Source organism: Bos indicus, chromosome 18, assembly GCF_029378745.1.
Source record: "Bos indicus isolate NIAB-ARS_2022 breed Sahiwal x Tharparkar chromosome 18, NIAB-ARS_B.indTharparkar_mat_pri_1.0, whole genome shotgun sequence".
NCBI lineage: Eukaryota > Metazoa > Chordata > Mammalia > Artiodactyla > Bovidae > Bos > Bos indicus.
In genome coordinates, this window is record NC_091777.1 from 15,146,288 (window position 1) to 15,164,002 (window position 17,715).

Genomic DNA, 17,715 nt, shown 5'->3' on the forward strand with positions numbered 1-17,715 from the left:
AGAGTAATAACATCAAAAGTAGGAATCTGCCCCTTCCACCCGGGCCTTGGCGCCTCTGGCCCTCCCCCGTCCAGCGATGCCAAGACCCTGGGCAGACCTGGGGAAGTTCTGCTCTCCAGCCTCTGTGCTCACAAAGGGGTACCACCCCAAATATGGAACTGGGGGATCACCGTGCAGGCAGGGGCCACACGTGGCTGCCTCCCCCAGGCCCTGGTCCGCGGGGCCCAGGGTCAGACCTTCAGCCCCTTCTCCACCCTGAACCAATCCTCCTCCTGAACTCTCACCACCCTCTAGGGGAGGGTCAAGGGAGCCAACATGCTCCAGAGCCTTGGCAGGTGGCCCCCCAGCTCTGCCACCCTCCGCTAAGACCCGCATTGCTCTTGGGGCCCCCTTCTCATGCTACATCCCCGTATATGACCCACCCCCGTTATGACGTCCCATTCCTCCCAGTTCTAGTAACTGAGCGCCTCACAGCTGGGGCAGGGGCTGCCCCACTCAGTCAGTGTCTGTGAACCACGAGAGGGCCAGGGCAGAGGAGGTTGAGACTGGGGCACTGTGCCCTCACCCAGGCTGCTGGGACCCTCCCTGGGTGAGGATGGGACTGCCAGCTGTCTGCCAGCTGTTTGCCAGTGCCTGCCAGGGTGTGTCCCCCCCATCCTAACCTCAGAATCCTGAAACCAATTAGTGCAGCCAGCCCCCAGCTGGGCCGGGGCTCCACACAGACCTTCTCCTGGTCTGAGTCTCTGCCAGAGGACATTCCGATCCCTGCCTGCTTCAGATCCTCCTGGAGTCAAGCGTACTACACATATAGAATGTGGGCCCCAGCCTCTGGGCCAGGCTGCAGCGAAGATGCCTTCTAGCCCTGGACACAGCTATTACCCTTGACCCCAGCAGTGAGGGCGGGGTGGCATCCCCTCAGGTGCCAGGTTGCTGCTACCAGATGATGCTGTGGGCCTGGAGGGGGGAAGGGGGAGCGTGGCCCAGCCCAGCTATCCTTGTGACGCCCGCCTCCTAACTCAGCCCCCCACTAGATGCCACCAGCCTGTCCGAGGGAACGCCCTCGCCTGTCTGGGGACCCCGACTCCCTGTCATCCAGCCCGGCCCTGTCTGGCCTGCCCTGGGCCTGAGGCCCAGCTTGAGGGTCAGAGGGCGCTGAGTCTGGGTGGGCTGTATGTGCCGGGCACGCCTGCCTCTTGTGTCTGCAGAAACTCAGACCAGCTGACACGTGTGCAGTGTTCACCCCTCCGAGGCGGCCTGTGGAACTCAGGGGCGGGTGCAACTTGAGAAAAACAGAAACAACCCCCCAGGTCTCGTGACCTGAGGGGAGCCCGCCCTCCCGTTCCTGGGGAGCCTGGGCACCAGCACTCGCTGAGCTGCAGGAAGCCTGTCTCCTCCCATCGCGGGAGGGCTGTCTGGTTTACGCAGCACCCGGCAGGACAGCCATTAGTGGATACCTACTGTATGCCTGGTGAGGCCTCTGAGTCTGAGCTGAGGGGACCAGTTCAGGTGCCCGACGGGTGAGTGCATCGCGGGCAGGTGAGGAAAGGGCCTGCTGGGCTGTGGTTCTAGGGGTGAATGGAGGGCCAGGGCCTCTTGGGAGTGTCTCTGGAGCCCCTGAGGGAGGGACCGCTGCTGTGTCCAGTGGACCACGGAGCTCAGAGTGGTGGGGGCAGCCAGTGGGGCTGTACAGTTGACCCTGGACAGTGGGGGGCAGTGGGGACAGAGGGGGACAGAGGGGGCAGAGGGGGACAGAGGGGGACAGAGGGGGACAGAGGGGGCAGAGGGGGACAGAGGGGGACAGAGGGGGCAGAGGGGACAGAGGGGGACAGAGGGGACAGAAGGGGACAGAGGGGGACAGTGGGGACAGTGGGGACAGAGGGGGACAGAGGGGACAGAGGGGGCAGAGGGGACAGAGGGGGATAGTGGGGACAGTGGGGACAGAGGGGGACAGAGGGGACAGAGGGGGATAGAGGGGACAGAGGGGGACAGAGGGGGACAGAGGGGACAGAGGGGGACAGAGGGGACAGAGGAGGGCAGAAGGGGACAGAGGGGGACAGTGGGGACAGAGGGGGCAGAGGGGGACAGAGGGGGACAGAGGGGGCAGAGGGGACAGAGGGGAGAGAGGGGGATAGTGGGGACAGTGGGAACAGAGGGGGACAGAGGGGACAGAGGGGACAGAGGGGGATAGTAGGGACAGTGGGGACAGAGGGGGACAGAGGGGGATAGAGGGGACAGAGGGGGACAGAGGGGGACAGAGGGGACAGAGGGGGACAGAGGGGACAGAGGAGGGCAGAAGGGGACAGAGGGGGACAGAGGGGGCAGAGGGGGACAGAGGGGGACAGAGGGGGCAGAGGGGACAGAGGGGACAGAGGGGGATAGTGGGGACAGTGGGGACAGAGGGGGACAGAGGGGACAGAGGGGGCAGAGGGGACAGAGGGGGATAGTGGGGACAGTGGGGACAGAGGGGGACAGAGGGGACAGAGGGGGATAGAGGGGACAGAGGGGGACAGAGGGGGACAGAGGGGACAGAGGGGGACAGAGGGGACAGAGGAGGGCAGAAGGGGACAGAGGGGGACAGTGGGGACAGAGGGGGCAGAGGGGGACAGAGGGGGACAGAGGGGGCAGAGGGGACAGAGGGGAGAGAGGGGGATAGTGGGGACAGTGGGGACAGAGGGGGACAGAGGGGACAGAGGGGGCAGAGGGGACAGAGGGGGATAGTGGGGACAGTGGGGGCAGAGGGGGACAGAGGGGGCACAGGGGGGACAGAGGGGGACAGAGGGGACAGAGGGGGACAGAGGGGGACAGAGGGGACAGAGGGGGCAGAGGGGGGACAGAGGGGGACAGAGGGGGCAGAGGGGACAGAGGGGGACAGAGGGGACAGAGGGGGCAGAGGGGGACAGAGGAGGATAGTGGGGACAGTGGAGACAGAGGGGGACAGAAGGGACAGAGGAGGGCAGAAGGGGACAGAAGGGGACAGTGGGGACAGAGGGGGACAGAGGGGACAGAGGGGGACAGAGGGGGACAGAGGGGACAGAGGGGGACAGGGGGGCAGAGGGGGACAGAGGGGGCAGAGGGAGACAGTGGGGACAGAGGGGGCAGAGGGGGACAGAGGGGGGACAGAGGGGGACAGTGGGGACAGAGGGGGGGACAGTGGGGACAGAGGGGGCACAGGGGGGACAGAGGGGCACAGGGGGGACAGAGGGGGACAGGGGGGCAGAGGGGGACAGTGGGGACAGAGGGGACAGAGGAGGACAGTGGGGGACAGTGTGGACAGAGGGGACAGAGGGGGACAGTGGGGGGCACAGGGGTGACAGAGGGGGACAGAGGGGACAGAAGGGAACAGAGGGGGACAATGGGGACAGAAGGAAATTGGGGGACAGAGGGTACAGTGGGGGACAGTGGGGGACAGAGGGGGGACAGAGGGGGCAGAGGGGGACAGAGGGGGGCAGAGGGGGACAGAGGTGGACAGAGGGGACAGAGTGGGACAGAGGGGGCAGTGGGGACAGAGAGGACAGAGGAGACAAGGGGGACAGTGGGGACAGAGGGGGCAGAGGGGGACAGAGGGAGACAATGGGGACAGAGGGGGACAGAGGGGACAGAAGGGGACAGAGGGGGACAGTGGGGGGCACAGGGGGGACAGAGGGGGACAGAGGGGACAGAAGGGGACAGAGGGGAAAGTGGGGGACAGAGGGGACAGTGGGGGACAGTAGGGGGCACAGGGGGGACAGAGGGGGCAGAGGGGGCAGAGGGGGACTAAGGGGACAGAGGGGGACAGTGGGGACAGTGGGAACAGAGGGGGACAGTGCGGGGGCACAGGGGGGACAGAGGGGGACAGAGGGGCACAGAAGGGGCAGAGGGGAACAGTGGGGACAGAGGGGGACAGGGGGCAGAGGGGGACAGAGGGGGCAGAGGGAGACAGTGGGGACAGGGGGGCAGAGGGGGACAGAGGGGGCAGAGGGAGACAGTGGGGACAGAGGGGGCAGAGGGGGACAGAGGGGACAGAGGGGGACAGTGGGGGAAAGAGGGGACAGAGGGGGACAGGGGGGCAGAGGGGCACAGAGGGGGCAGAGGGGGACAGAGGGGGCAGAGGGGGACAGAGGTGGACAGAGGGGACAGAGTGGGACAGAGGGGGCAGTGGGGACAGAGAGGACAGAGGAGACAAGGGGGACAGTGGGGACAGAGGGGGCAGAGGGGGACAGAGGGGACAGAAGGGGACAGAGGGGGACAGTGGGGGGCACAGGGGGGACAGAGGGGGACAGAGGGGACAGAAGGGGACAGAGGGGAAAGTGGGGGACAGAGGGGACAGTGGGGGACAGTAGGGGGCACAGGGGGGACAGAGGGGGACAGAGGGGCACAGAAGGGGCAGAGGGGAACAGTGGGGACAGAGGGGGACAGGGGGGCAGAGGGGGACAGAGGGGGCAGAGGGAGACAGTGGGGACAGAGGGGGACAGGGGGGACAGAGGGGGACAGTGGGGACAGAGGGGACAGAGGGGGACAGAGGGGACAGAGGGGGACAGTGGGGACAGAGGGGACAGAGGAGGACAGTGGGGGACAGTGTGGACAGAGGGGACAGAGGGGGACAGGGGGGCAGAGGGGGACAGAGGGGGCAGAGGGAGACAGTGGGGACAGAGGGGGACAGGGGGGACAGAGGGGGACAGTGGGGACAGAGGGGACAGAGGGGGACAGAGGGGACAGAGGGGGACAGTGGGGACAGAGGGGGACAGTGGGGACAGAGGGGACAGAGGAGGACAGTGGGGGACAGTGTGGACAGAGGGGACAGAGGGGGACAGTGGGGGACAGAGGGGACAGAGGGGGATGGGGGGCAGAGGGGGACAGAGGGGGCAGAGGGAGACAGTGGGGACAGAGGGGGACAGGGGGGACAGAGGGGGACAGGGGCGACAGAGGGGGACAGGGGGGACAGAGGGGACAGAGGAGGACAGTGGGGGACAGTGTGGACAGAGGGGACAGAGGGGGACAGTGGAGGGCACAGGGGTGACAGAGGGGGACAGAGGGGACAGAAGGGAACAGAGGGGGACAGTGGGGACAGAAGGGAAATTGGGGGACAGAGGGTACAGTGGGGGACAGTGGGGGACAGAGGGGGGACAGAGGGGGCAGAGGGGGACAGAGGGGGGCAGAGGGGGACAGAGGTGGACAGAGGGGACAGAGTGGGACAGAGGGGGCAGTGGGGACAGAGGGGACAGAGGGTGACAGAGGGGGGACAGAGGGGGACAGAAGGGGACAGACGGGGACAGTGGGGACAGAGAGGACAGAGGGGACAGAGGGGGACATTGGGGACAGAGGGGGCAGAGGGGGACAGAAGGGGGACAGAGGGGGACAGAAGGGGACAGACGGGGACAGTGGGGACAGAGAGGACAGAGGGGACAGAGGGGGACAGTGGGGACAGAGTAGGCAGAGGGTGACAGAGGGGGGACAGAGGGGGACAGAAGGGGACAGACGGGGACAGTGGGGACAGATAGGACAGAGGGGACAGAGGGGGACAGTGGGGACAGAGGGGGCAGAGGGGGACAGAGGGGGCAGTGGGGACAGAGTGGGCAGAGGGTGACAGAGGGGGGACAGAGGGGGACAGAAGGGGACAGACGGGGACAGTGGGGACAGAGAGGACAGAGGGGACAGAGGGGGACAGTGGGGACAGAGGGGGCAGAGGGGGACAGAGGGGGGACAGAGGGGGCAGAGGGGGACAGAGGGGGCAGAGGGGGACAGAGGGGGACAGAGGGGACAGTGGGGGACCAGGAGGATTGTGGAGAAGCCAGCAGCCTGGACGCACCCTGGGGCTGGGTGGACAGGGGCCATCCGTGAGGGTTGGGGGCAGAGACCTGGGTGGTGGCCTCATGACTGGGCCTGGACAGCCGAGAGGCCTCAAGATGCCTGGACACAGAGGTCACATGGTCTGAAGGGCCTGTACCCAAGGCTCCCCAGGGCACACCAGCACACCCCATTGCCTCCAGGCCCACTGGGGGTTGCCGCGTTCCAGGCTCTGTGGGTGGTCATGGGGCTGAGGGCCCGGCTGCAGGCCCCGAGGTGGACATGGGGGCCGGGTGGGCACAGTGACACAGAGACGAGGGCGCCTGCAAGGCTAAGCCTGTGTGCTGTGTGCGTGACAGGACAGGCCTGGGGTAAGAGTGTGTGTGAACCTGTGGTCACAACCATGCACCTACGTATTACTGTGAGTTTATATTGGTGTGCTAAATATGTGTCTGTGTGCGCGTCTGCATCTTGGTGTCTGTGTGTGTCTGATCACATGGGCAAGTCCACATGGGTGTGCTTATAAGCCTGTGCTGCGTCTGCACACGCAGGTCTCGTCTGTGATGTCCTGGTGCATACGTGTGCTGGTGTGTGGGTCACAGGAGGTGTTGGCACACTTGCTATGTTGGTGCCTGTTGGGGCACATGCATCTTGACACAGGTGGTTGTGCCAGGGCGCCTGTGTAACCGTGCACTGCATGTGGGTGTGTGGTTAGCTGTGTTTGCTCGTGTCTGTTCGCACACACAGGGTGTGTGTTCCTGAAGGGCAGGGGCTGTGCACTCAGGTCCTCCAGCTGCTCTGAGCTGTGTCGGGGCTGTGCCCCTGCGGGCACAGGTGCAGATGGGGGAATCTTGGGGGACCGTCCCAGGAGCCCCGGTGAACACCTGGGCTGCTCTGGGCGGGTTGATGAAGAGCCGGGCAGGCTCTGGCTGCTCCTGGACGCCTCTCTGGCTCCCACCAAAATATAACAGCACTGCTTAGTTTTTGCGTGTTTATTGTCACCGTGTTCCTCCTGATTACGGCAAGTGATGCTGATGTTTCCAATTAATAACATTATTCTCTTCATTTAAATAAAACGTGAAAACATTTTAAGGCAGACAATTAGGCGGCTCCCCTGAGAGCTGAGCAAGCAGCGAGGCTTGGCCATTCTCCCAGGGACCCTGGGGGAGAGCGCATGTCCTCAGCCCGCCATGGACCGGGGGCTTCTTGTTGCCAAGGAGACTGTGGGGCGCCGCCACCCCCAGCAGCCCAAGGTGGTTCGGGTTACTCACCCATTTTACAGACCAGGGCACAGTCACCAACACCGTCACCAGCCGCGAGAGGAGGGCCAGCGTGTCAGCTCTCTGCTGTTGAACAAGCGATCCTCCAAAGCTCCAGCTGGCACTCGGGGGTCTCTGGCATTGCTCACGTTTCCAGACCCAGCAGGGCCAACTGGTCTCTGGCCCAGAGTCTGGCCTCAGCCAGGAGCTGGCAGGGGGCCATGGCCAGCCGTCAGCTGGGGGGAGCTGGGCTGGTGGCTGCAACCCCCATGGTGTGTCCAGGACAGGAGCCAGATGGCAGCACGGAAGTCACGCCGGCCGCTTTCTCTGCGGGTCGAGCCGGTTGCTTCTCCTCTTGGCAAGGAGGATGGACAGGCAAGTGCTGCCAGTTCTGGAACACGCAGTCGGCCACACAGGAGCGTGAACCCCGGGCGGCCTGTTCCAAGCTTGTGCTCTCAACAAAGCCTGGTCCCACCTCCTGAGAGAGTCTCTAAAATCAAAGGACCTGGGCCAGGCCGTTGAGCCCACTCTGTCCCTGAGGCTTATGTCACGGGGTGCCAGCACAGGAGGAAACAGAGATGCCGTGAAAATCCTCCACAGCTACACCCACTGCAGCCCTTAGGTCAGAGGTGGGCCTGAGACGGGCATTTCCTTGCCATGTCCCTCCAGGTGGCAGGAAATGACTCAGGCAGAACCTGCAGTGTCCCAGAGAGAAAGGGTCCTTGACTGGCAGATTCAGCCAGTTTGGGGGGATAACTTAGATGGAGACGGCCTCTTCAGGAGCATTTACAGAAGGGGGCGGCAGGGGTGCAGATGGCAGGGGCCCATCAGAAACCAGAGGGGAGCTCAACTTAGATGTCACAGGAGCGGGTAGGAGTGAGAGACACGGGTAAAATCAGACTTATGGATGGCTGGATGGTGGACAGGCTGACCCCTGGTGCCCACGGACACAGATGGACAGTCCTGGTTGGTCCATGGCCAGGCTGACTCCAGGGAAAAAGACACGGTGGAGTGTCCCTAAAAATATGTTTGTTTTGAGAATCAGGGTTGCTGTGATGTGCTCATGTTAGATTCTGACATGAAGGGCCCCCTCTTGCTTCGGGAGGCTCTGGTATCCAGCAGTTTGCCTACTGCATGAAGTGACAATCCAGCTGGTTGAGGACAGTCTGCATATGCGATGAAAGGTCGAATACACAACGGAGGAAAGGGGTCCAGAGGAAACATTATCATCCAGTAAACAGGAGAAAAGAAAACAGAACTACCAACTGACACGAGATAATATTGCTTCCATATAAGAACAAGGAGCAAAGGGAAACAGAAACCCACCACCAACAGAAACACAAGACGGCACTTTGGGAGGTTAAGTACGTAATTTCTGAAAGACAGCTGGGTGAAAGTGTTTAAATTCAGAAACAAGGAAACTTATAGAATAAATTCAAAGAATATTCCATTCATAAATTCACAGAATAGAAATGCACAGAATAAAAGCACAAGAAAACCTAAAACAGGAGAGAAAAACACAAGAGTCAAATAGGAGCAGTGCCAGAGGTCCAGCATTCGACTGAACACGCTGCCTGGGAGCAGACAGAGGAGGATTCCAGGGCGTGTTCTGGGACCAGCGGCAGAGCCAGCGACCCCGCATGAGGAGCTGGTCAGATGAAAACAGTCTCCAGTGAGGCACGTCCCTGAGAAAGTGCAGAGCCAAGGAGGAAGAGGTAGCTCAAGGAGACTGTGCAAGAAGGCAACAAGCTGCCTACAAAGAAATGAATCTTCAGCAATAGTGCATTGTGGATAGCCCTTCACTTTCAAGAGGAAACAGGTTACGATCCAGAAGTGCAAGGCCAGCAAACCTGTCGCTCAGTTATGAGGGCATAATAATGTCAAGTGCAAACATTCCAGGGCTTGGAAGTTTTCCCAGCACCACTTCCAGGAGTGGTTTGGGAAACAGCTCTAGCGAAACAGGACGTAACCCTAGAGGCGGAGGGCCCAACGCAGAAATTCAAAGGGAACCGTGGACCCGAAGCTGGGCACTGTGAGGAGGCCCAGAGAGTGGAAGACTGTCAGGCAATCAGAGACCCCAGGATGAACAATCGACTTGAGCAGACACATTCAGGTGTGAGTGCGGGGCCTGACCCACGGGTCCACAGGTCGGCACTCCCAGCAGGGGGGCCCAAGATGACTTCTGTTCGCAGACAGATGCCACGGCTGAGAAGTCTGACCACGTGCACAAGCAGCCTGACCCCGAGCCCCACCAAGGGACACAGGCTGTGAGTTACTGGAGGGAGGAGGCGGAATGGACCCCACACAGCACGAGCCCTCCTGGGTATAGACTTGGGTATAGACGACACCCCTTGGCTGTCGTCTTCTGGGGCTATCATCCTGGAAATCCTCTCATGTTTGAACAAGGGTGCACCCGGCCCTCCCATGGGTGTAGTTGAGTGTCCTTGAGTCTTGTGTTTCTTGGGTCACCCAAGGACGTATGGTCATGCCCACAGCTTAACTCCTGGAAATGTGTCCTCTGTCATCAACTTGCAAGAGTCATCTGCAGCTGAAGTCCCGGAACTGAACGTGAATGACCCGGTAAGACCAGCCCTGTGGAACCCAGCAACCCCGAGGAGCCAGAGTTGCCCACCAGAACCAGGATGCTGGCCCAGCCCTGGGACAAGGATCACTGATTCACCCATCCCAGCAGCTCCTGGGAGCATCCTCAAACTGCCCCACCTAAGAGACCTGAGATGGTCCTCAAACAGATCCATCTGAGAGACCTGTGTGAGCCTCTAGTTCTAAGGAAGTACAAACACTCCAGGCTTCTGACCCCAAGCCCCCGCGTCCAACCTGCAGCTGAGCGTGGGTCACAGTGCTGTCCGCAGGACCAGGGTGGGGTGTGGAGGGAGCACCCCTGTGGCGCTGTGCTCCACTCTCTGTGGAAAGTAACATAAACTACTTGACAGGCAAACCGAGGGGTGCTTTCAAGGACGCAAAATTGAATCTTGTTTGCAGACCTCAGGCACTGAGTCCTAGGGGCGGGCGTGGAGGTAACCGGCCCTCCCCGCCTCTTCTCCTGTCCTCTGGGCAGCAGCTCCGCCCCTGGGGTTTTACTGCACCTGGGCTGGCCCGGACAATGACGCCCAGCCTCAGACAGCGACGCCCAGCCATGGGGTCCAGGAACTCCCATCTTCCCACCCTCACGGGGAATGCGCTGATTACTGATAAACGGGAGGTTGGGCAGCGATCACCTGGACCAAAGGCCTCCGTCTTCTGGCAGGACAGCTGGTCAGGACAGACGCACAGCAGCGGCAGGCAGCGGGTGCCCAGGGACAGTGCCATGTGGACCGGCTGGTGGCTCTGGCCCCTGGTGGCCGTCTGCACTGCAGACCAGTTCCGGGACAATGCGGTGAGACTCATGCAGAGCACGCCTGTCATTGACGGGTAAGCAGCCACTCGGGACGGGTCTGGGGTCTGGGCTGGGGGAGCTGTGATCAAGGCTCATGTGACCTGAGACAGGCACTGCCCTGTCTCCTCGAGACTTGGTCTCTCCAACTGAAACATGGCCTTTGCTCTTTGCTGAACTCTTTGTGGGCTCTCAGGGCCACAAAGACTTCAGCAGAGGAGGGTCTGTGGGAACGGAGCAGGAAGGGGGTAAGTGGTGAGGCCCCGGCATCTCAGCAGCTCCCGGGGCACCTGAGCCCAACCTGAACCTCCTGGGGGCTGGATCCCAGCTCCGGAAAGGGGGGCTGGGGGCCCTACCTCACAGGAAGGGCAGGTAGGGTGTCACTGGGGAGACCCTGCTGGCCCTCTTGACCCTTCTTCTTGAGGTCCTCTTGTCAGACCCCCCAACCCCGTCCACCTGGCGTGACCCCATCAAATCCCAGCTTGACCTCACCGAGGCATGTTGGCCTTCAGTGCCCCAGACAAGCTCCTGGGCACCCACTCCCACGGGTACCATTCCAGCCAAGACCCTAGAGACACCTTGTCAGTCCCTGATGTTGCGGCCAACCTGGGCCCGCCGGTCCCCTTCAGTTACCCTCCCCCACCACCCCACCCCCTGCTTGGGGTCACGCCTGCATCTCTGACCGTCCCCTCCTCCCACAGTCTCAAGGTCAGGTCTCACACTGCAGCCAGTGGGAGGCTTGGAGACCCAAGTCCCACCCCTGTCCTTCAAGATACCCCCTGCCGTGACTCCCACTAAGCTTGGAACAATAAAAACAAACAAGGAAAAAAAAGTCCTCACAGCTGCCCCTGGGGCCCCTCGATGCTGCAGGCAAGCCTGGCCAGGCCCCCTCCCCTGATCCTGGCCCTAGTTCCTCGGGGACTTCCAGAGCCCTGGGAAGGACACCACCTGCATACACACTCCCGCCCCGCCTGCTCTCCTGCCCGCCTGCCTGCCGTGCTGCCCGGCACACTGGCTGCACGCAGCCCAGAGAAGCAGTATCTGGTGTGCAGTGGCTCTTGGGTGCCAGGAAGGCTAGGAGAACACTACATGCTGCTGGGTTTTGTTGGACAAAAGCTCTACATGAAAAGCGAAGAAAGTGAGTGTCTTGTCACATAAGACCTGCCTGGAGCTGCAGGGTAGCCCTAGAGAAGGAAGTGGCCATCAAGGGTCAGTGTGCACACCACCTTCCCTCCCTCCCACAGCCCTCCCCTGACCACTCTCCTTCCCATGCTTCCTGGCCCTCCTGTCCCCCTGCTCGCCGCTCGCCTGCCCCACAGGTACAGAGAGCTTTCTGCAGAGGCTGCTGCCCTTGGCTCGCACCTCGGAGGCCCTTCTGTCTCACAGGTCCAGGTTCAGGGACTGGGCATCCCATGCCAGCAAGCATAGATAGATGATGCCAACAGAATGAACCAGGGAAGCTGTTCATTCTGGAGGACTCAGGGCAGCTGGGCACAGGGAGAGGGGATTGAGTCTAGGTAATGGAGCTGTCCAGAGGTCCATGTGAGGGGTAAGATGGCTCACAGAGCCCAGACAGCCAGGAGTACTCAGGACGCTGTGATCTGGGATTATCCAAAGTCTTAGAAAACTACAACGAGGCTGACAAAATCAAAAGCAGTGTAGCTAAGAGACACAAAGAAGTAGCTTTAACAACAGAAAAGTGCAGAAGAAGCCCTGGCACAGCATTCCACAATAGTGCAGCCACCATTCCCACAGTTACCTCATGATTTAACATAGCTGCACCAGCTCCAGCCATCACATCTGTATGCCAGAGCTGGTCTAAGTGTGCATTTGGTTGTCCTTTCTAGCACTGTCCAGCACTAGGAACCCTCTCCTCCCTACTTTTAGTAGAATGGAAGAGTCCTCTATCATGTCTGAGGATGCTCCCAGGCCACAGAGATAAGGAGAGAGGCTCCACAAGGCTCCAAAAAGTGGTATTGCCCACAGAGCAGAGACCTACAAAGGGAGGAGAGGCTGAGGGAAGGAAGGAGGAACAAAGTGGAGGCAGCTGGAGGGTGGGGCTGGACTTCTTAGACCAGCAAAGGAGTAAAGTCCTGCCTGGTGGCGCTGCCCCAGGGACAGCACCCCCCAATCCTGCAATGAGGTGATGACCCCGCCTCACTGGAGTTCATCCACCTCTCATTCAACAAAGGCCATGCCCAGTGGGCAAATCTCAGAATTTGCAGAAAACACAGCTGGGGTGGGAGCCCCACCCATGGCACCTGGGGCAGCTTCCACAGTCTGGAGCCCCCTAGGGTGGGGCCCAGGGAGCCCTCACTTCCCACCGGCAGGAAGACCCACCCCAGGGGGCTGGACAACCTGGGCCACCCACCGCAGTGTTAACGGTATAGTGATTGATCCACACTAGGCAGACACGAGGAGGGAGCGGAGCTGGGGATGGGGCAGGGTCCTGGGGACAGTGGGCCTGGCTGCAGAGCTGCAGAGGAGGCCTGGATGGGAGGGCTCCCAGTGGGAGTAAGGCCCTCTCCAGGTGTTCCCATTGTCACCAGACCAGGGATGCAGACGGGCGGCTCCCTGCACGGCTCCCTCAATGTCCCATGCGTGTGTGCACACAAGCTGATGAAAGCCAGACGGAGGGTCCGGGCTGGGCCTGGGACTCTGTTTCTCTCATCAGGTCCCAAGGTCCGAGGCCACTTCCAGCATCTGGAGATCGTGGGTCCCAGCGGCCTCTCTTCTGGGGCTGCTCCTGGTCCCCCTGTCAGTTCCTGGGGCCAGGGAGAAGGTGCCCCAGCCCCACCGGTGCCCACTCCCCAGCGGCTGATAGCCCCCAGCGCCCCCTGCGCCTTCTCCTCGGGGTCCGATCCGGTCCTCTCCGCCCTTCCCACCTCCCCCTCTGCCCCACCCCCACCTCCAATGCACTCTCCGCCTCCTGGCTCCTGGGAAGACTTTAGAGGGCCTGTCTTTTGGAAGCATAGAGGATCTTCTTGGAAATGGTGCGAGACTGTGCCCAGGGACAGAGGCAGAGAGGGTCTGCGGGGCGAGCGGAGGTGCGGAGGGAGCCCCAAATTCCGCGTTGGCGCGCTGCTCCTTTGCCACCCTCCCCCAGGGAAGGCCACGCCCCTCACTTCCCCCTGCCCCTGCAAGGGGAGATTTCAACTCCTTTTTTTGGCCACGCCCGAAGGCGGGGTCTTAGTTCCCCGCTGAGGGACTGAACCCGCGCCCCTGCATTGGAAGCTCGGAGTCGTAAGCACTGGATCGCCGGGAGTCCTAGAATTTAGTCTTTAATCTGTGAAATCTCACCGAGGCCCTACACCCAGTAACCCCATGGCAACCAGTCTTATCCATGGAGATTGTTTTAACCGTCCAGCCCCCCCTCCACGCCCCCCACGATTTTGAAGCCAAGTCAGTGTGCGCCCTCCTTTTTCCCCAGTGGAAGGCTCGGGGAGAGAAGTCCTGTCCCCTTAGTGCTCAGCTCGCTGACCTGGCCTGGGGGTGGGGCCGGCTGAGAAGCTCACCTGTGCTCAGGTGTGTTCAGGTAACAGTAATCACCCTGGGACCCTCCTAGTTCTCAGCCACTAGAAGAGGAGCCAGAGAAGGGGCAGCCTGCCTGGGAGGAAGCCGTCCTGAAACCCCTGTCCTGACCCCTCCTGGCCCCTCCAGGCACAATGATCTGCCCTGGCAGCTGCTGAAGAGGTTCAACAATCAGCTTCAGGACCCAAGGGCCAACCTGACCAGCCTGAACGGCACGCACACCAACATCCCCAAGCTGAAGGCTGGCTTTGTGGGGGCCCAGGTAGGGTTCAGCCCTGAGCCTGCCCACACGCGGAGCCCACCCGCTCCTCCCTTGGCGCCCCTCACTGGTGGCTGTGTACCTCCCTGGGCCCTTAGCCACCCAGGCTGTGGGGAGGGCTTCTGGGGCGCGAGGGGACCCCCAGGCCTGTAGGGGCAGGGGCAGGGCCTGGGTTCGGACCGCTCGGCTCCCAGCCCCTCCCCACCGTGGCCCCCAGTTCTGGTCTGCGTACACGCCCTGCGACACCCAGAATAAGGATTCGGTGAAGCGGACGCTGGAGCAGATTGATGTCATCCAGCGCATGTGCCAGCTCTACCCCGAGACCTTCTTGTGTGTCACGGACAGCGCAGGTGGGTGCCAGCGCCCTGGGCAGGGGGGCGGGGGCCATCCTGAGCAGCGCCGCTGGGCTGTCCCTTCACGTTGCAGCCCCCACCCCCAGGCATCCAGCAGGCCTTCCAGGAGGGGAAAGTGGCCAGTCTGGTTGGCGTGGAGGGCGGCCACTCCATCGACAGCAGTCTGGGTGTCCTGCGGGCGCTCTACCACCTGGGTATGCGCTACCTGACTCTCACCCACAGCTGCAACACGCCCTGGTGAGCAGCCCTGGGTCGGGTCTAGGGGCAGGGACCCTGGGGTACCTGCTGTCCTCCGAAGAGGCTCGAGGTGGGTGGGTCTGGACAACCACGCTTCCCCTCGGGCTCCCGCTCTCCGCTCTCCCAGGGCCGACAACTGGCTGGTGGACACGGGAGAGGACGAAGCCCAGAGCCAAGGCCTGTCATCCTTCGGGCAGGTGAGTGGAGGCCGGGTCGATGATGAGCCCCAGAAGGTCATGTGAACACAAGTGGGCGCAATGCAGCCTGCCTGGTCCCGGGGTGTCGTCCATGACCCTCTGGGCCGGACAGGTTCCCTGATCCCATCCCCCCTCAGAGCGTCGTGAAGGAGATGAACCGCCTGGGCGTCATCATCGACTTGGCCCACGTGTCCGTGGCCACCATGGAGGCCGCTCTGCAGCTGTCCAAGGCCCCGGTCATCTTCAGCCACTCCTCGGCATACAGCGTGTGCCGACACCGGCGCAACGTGCCCGACCACGTGCTGCAGCTGGTGGTGAGGGTGGGGCTGCTGCCTCTGCCCCGGGTGGCCCTCGCAGCCTGGCCGCCCTGCCCCCAGCTCCACCCTCTCTCCCTCGCAGAAGCAGACGGGCAGCCTGGTAATGGTGAACTTCTACAATGACTACGTTTCCTGCAAAGCGGAGGCCAACTTGTCCCAAGTGGCAGGTGGGTGGGCTTGAGTGGCGGCGGGCAGGGGTGGGGGTGTCCCTCTTGCGGGGCCTCATGTGCTGCCTCCGTGCAGACCACCTGGACTACATCAAGAAGGTTGCGGGAGCTGGAGCAGTGGGCTTTGGTGGGGACTACGATGGTGTGTCCAGGTAAGGCGAGACCCTGCCCATATGTTGTGGGGAGCGGAGGGCTCCAGGGCTTGGGATGGGGCCCCCAGGCTCCAAGTCCCGGGCTGCAGATTCTGGCTCTCTGTCCACATCTCAGGCTCCCCTCTGGGCTGGAGGACGTGTCCAAGTATCCAGACCTAGTCGCTGAGCTGCTCAGGAGACAGTGGACGGAGGAGGAGGTCAGGGGCGCCCTGGCTGAAAACCTACTAAGGGTCTTCAAGGCAGTGGAGCAGGTGAGGAGGGACTGCCATGCTCCCGTCCCCCAACCCCCGAGCTTCTCCTGCCCTCAGTTAGGCAGCTGACCTGTGTCTGTCCCCAGGCTAGCGATCACAAGCAGGCTCCTGGAGAGGAGCCCATCCCACTGGGCGAGCTGGAGGCTTCCTGCAGGACCAATTATGGCTACTCAGGGGCCCCCAGCCTCCACCTCCAGCCAGGGACCCTGCTGGCCTCCCTTGTGACCCTCCTCCTCAGCCTGTGTCTTCTCTGACACTTTGGGGGCTGGAATGGCCGTGATTCCCTGTGCACTCAAGTCTGCCCGGTCCTGGGAAGGCTGCAGGACTCCTTGGGCAGCACAATATGCAGGCACAGCTGGACCCTCAATAAAGGCACCGAGCCTTCAACTCTTATGTCATTGGCAACCGTAGCCCTGGAGGGGCCTCTGGCTGGACACCTGGACACATGAGTGCCCGAGTCCTGAAGGTCATCATGGCCAGCGGGCTCAGGGTCTGAGAAACTGTGTGGACGTTGCTGGAGGCTCTTTAAAAACACAGTCCAGGCTTCAGTTGCCACCTCCTCACACGCACTTGTACATAGGCACACACACAAACACACATGCATGCATGCTCATGTGTGCACACCTGCATCCCACACCCTCATATCCTCACTCATGCGTGCACATATATACTCCCAATGCATTCACACTCGTGTGCCCACCCTTGGGCCAGACTCTCTTGGTATAAAGGTCTGGAGCTGGGAGGCTCGCAGCCCCGCGGTGTCTCCTCACACACGGTGAACACAGATTCTACAGGGCAGGGCTTCCCACCTGGGCTCAGCACCTCCCCAGCCTGGTCATTCTGTGGATGTGTCTTGAGATGAATAACTTAGCGGGTGACAGACTCCAGACAAGACCACCAACATGTCCCTGCTGGTGCTTTTCCAGGCCAGAGCCCCCGAGAACACTGCTACAAACTCGTGCCTGCCAGCCAGCTGGCACCCTCTCAGGGAGGTCTAAAGTCACAAGCTGGGACGCTGTAGGTATTTGCTGACACTTGGGATCAGTTTAATGTTAAAGGAGGAAGGACTCAAATCAAAGGTTTTTGTCCTGAGTTGGCCAGTTATTCCAACTGCCCCAGCTGCTGCCACTGATTTACCTAGCTGGGCTGGAGGAGGCAGGAGGGGACCTTGGTGGGCTGCAGGTGGGCAGGCCTAAGTTTGCTAATGGGAAGGGATTTTCTCACAAGAAATGCTTTAAATCCATCTGAAATCACCTTCATCACAATGGAACCACACCCAGAGGCAACAGATCAAGTGCTGTCCCCAGAATCTGGTTCTAGAAATCTTTCTGCTTGCGCCTCATTCACCCTTGGAACTGCAGGCCACAGCCTTTCCCGGGGCTCCTGGTAATGGGCTCCATGGAGGCAGGTGCCATGCCTGAGCCAGCAGTGTGGAGTCCGTTCTGGAGCCCCTGAAGGGCCATCTCCCTGGGCAGAGCCCATATCAGCCATTCTGCAACTGACCTCAAATGGCCTTGGCCTGAAGAACAGCTTGAAGAGAGGCTTGGGTTCCCAGCCAGAGATTGGGCTGGGTTGTGGAGATGAGAGCACCAGGTTCTAGCCACTAGACCAGTGGTCAGTGGCAAAAGGCCCTGGCCCTTCAGCTTCTCAGGGAAGAATTTCCACAAAGACAGAAAGTAGTGAAACGAGTATTTATTAAGAGGGAGAAGAGCACAGTATGTGTGGACAAGCACACAAGCGGACTCAGAGAGAGGGGCTGCCCCTGAGCTGCACCCTCCTGGCAGATTTCCTTTTATGGGGCACTTATTCTGGATTTCCTTTAGTCATTCTGATTTTCC

At 61.4% G+C, this 17,715-nt stretch overlaps 1 protein-coding gene across 2 annotated transcripts; it reads left to right on the forward strand.

Moving 5' to 3' along the window:
- The first annotated feature begins 1,315 nt into the window (after positions 1–1,315).
- On the forward strand, positions 1,316–16,272 carry DPEP1 (dipeptidase 1). 2 transcript variants are annotated; one of them, XM_019978611.2, is made up of 11 exons: positions 1,316–1,517; positions 10,288–10,451; positions 14,074–14,206; positions 14,421–14,553; positions 14,643–14,793; positions 14,921–14,990; positions 15,128–15,304; positions 15,390–15,474; positions 15,551–15,626; positions 15,742–15,877; positions 15,964–16,272. In XM_019978611.2, the coding sequence occupies exons 2-11, from the start codon at positions 10,348–10,350 to the stop codon at positions 16,129–16,131; spliced, it is 1,233 nt and encodes a 410-aa protein (XP_019834170.1). In that variant the 5' UTR covers positions 1,316–1,517; positions 10,288–10,347; the 3' UTR covers positions 16,132–16,272. The 2 variants fall into 2 exon arrangements, with proteins under 2 accessions (XP_019834170.1, XP_019834169.2); XM_019978610.2 differs by having other exon boundaries at positions 1,330–1,517; positions 10,293–10,451.
- The last annotated feature ends 1,443 nt before the right edge of the window (positions 16,273–17,715 follow it).

Bases quoted from the DNA above. Each gene is read 5' to 3' on its own strand.
- DPEP1 (XM_019978610.2), top strand. From the start codon at position 1,462: ATGCCTGGTGAGGCCTCTGAGTCTGAGCTGAGGGGACCAGTTCAGGTG. The intron at 1,518-10,292 runs GTGAGTGCATCG...CTGGCAGGACAG, and splicing joins CCAGTTCAGGTGCCCGACGG to CTGGTCAGGACAGACGCACA. The intron at 15,305-15,389 runs GTGAGGGTGGGG...TCTCCCTCGCAG, and splicing joins ACCACGTGCTGCAGCTGGTG to AAGCAGACGGGCAGCCTGGT.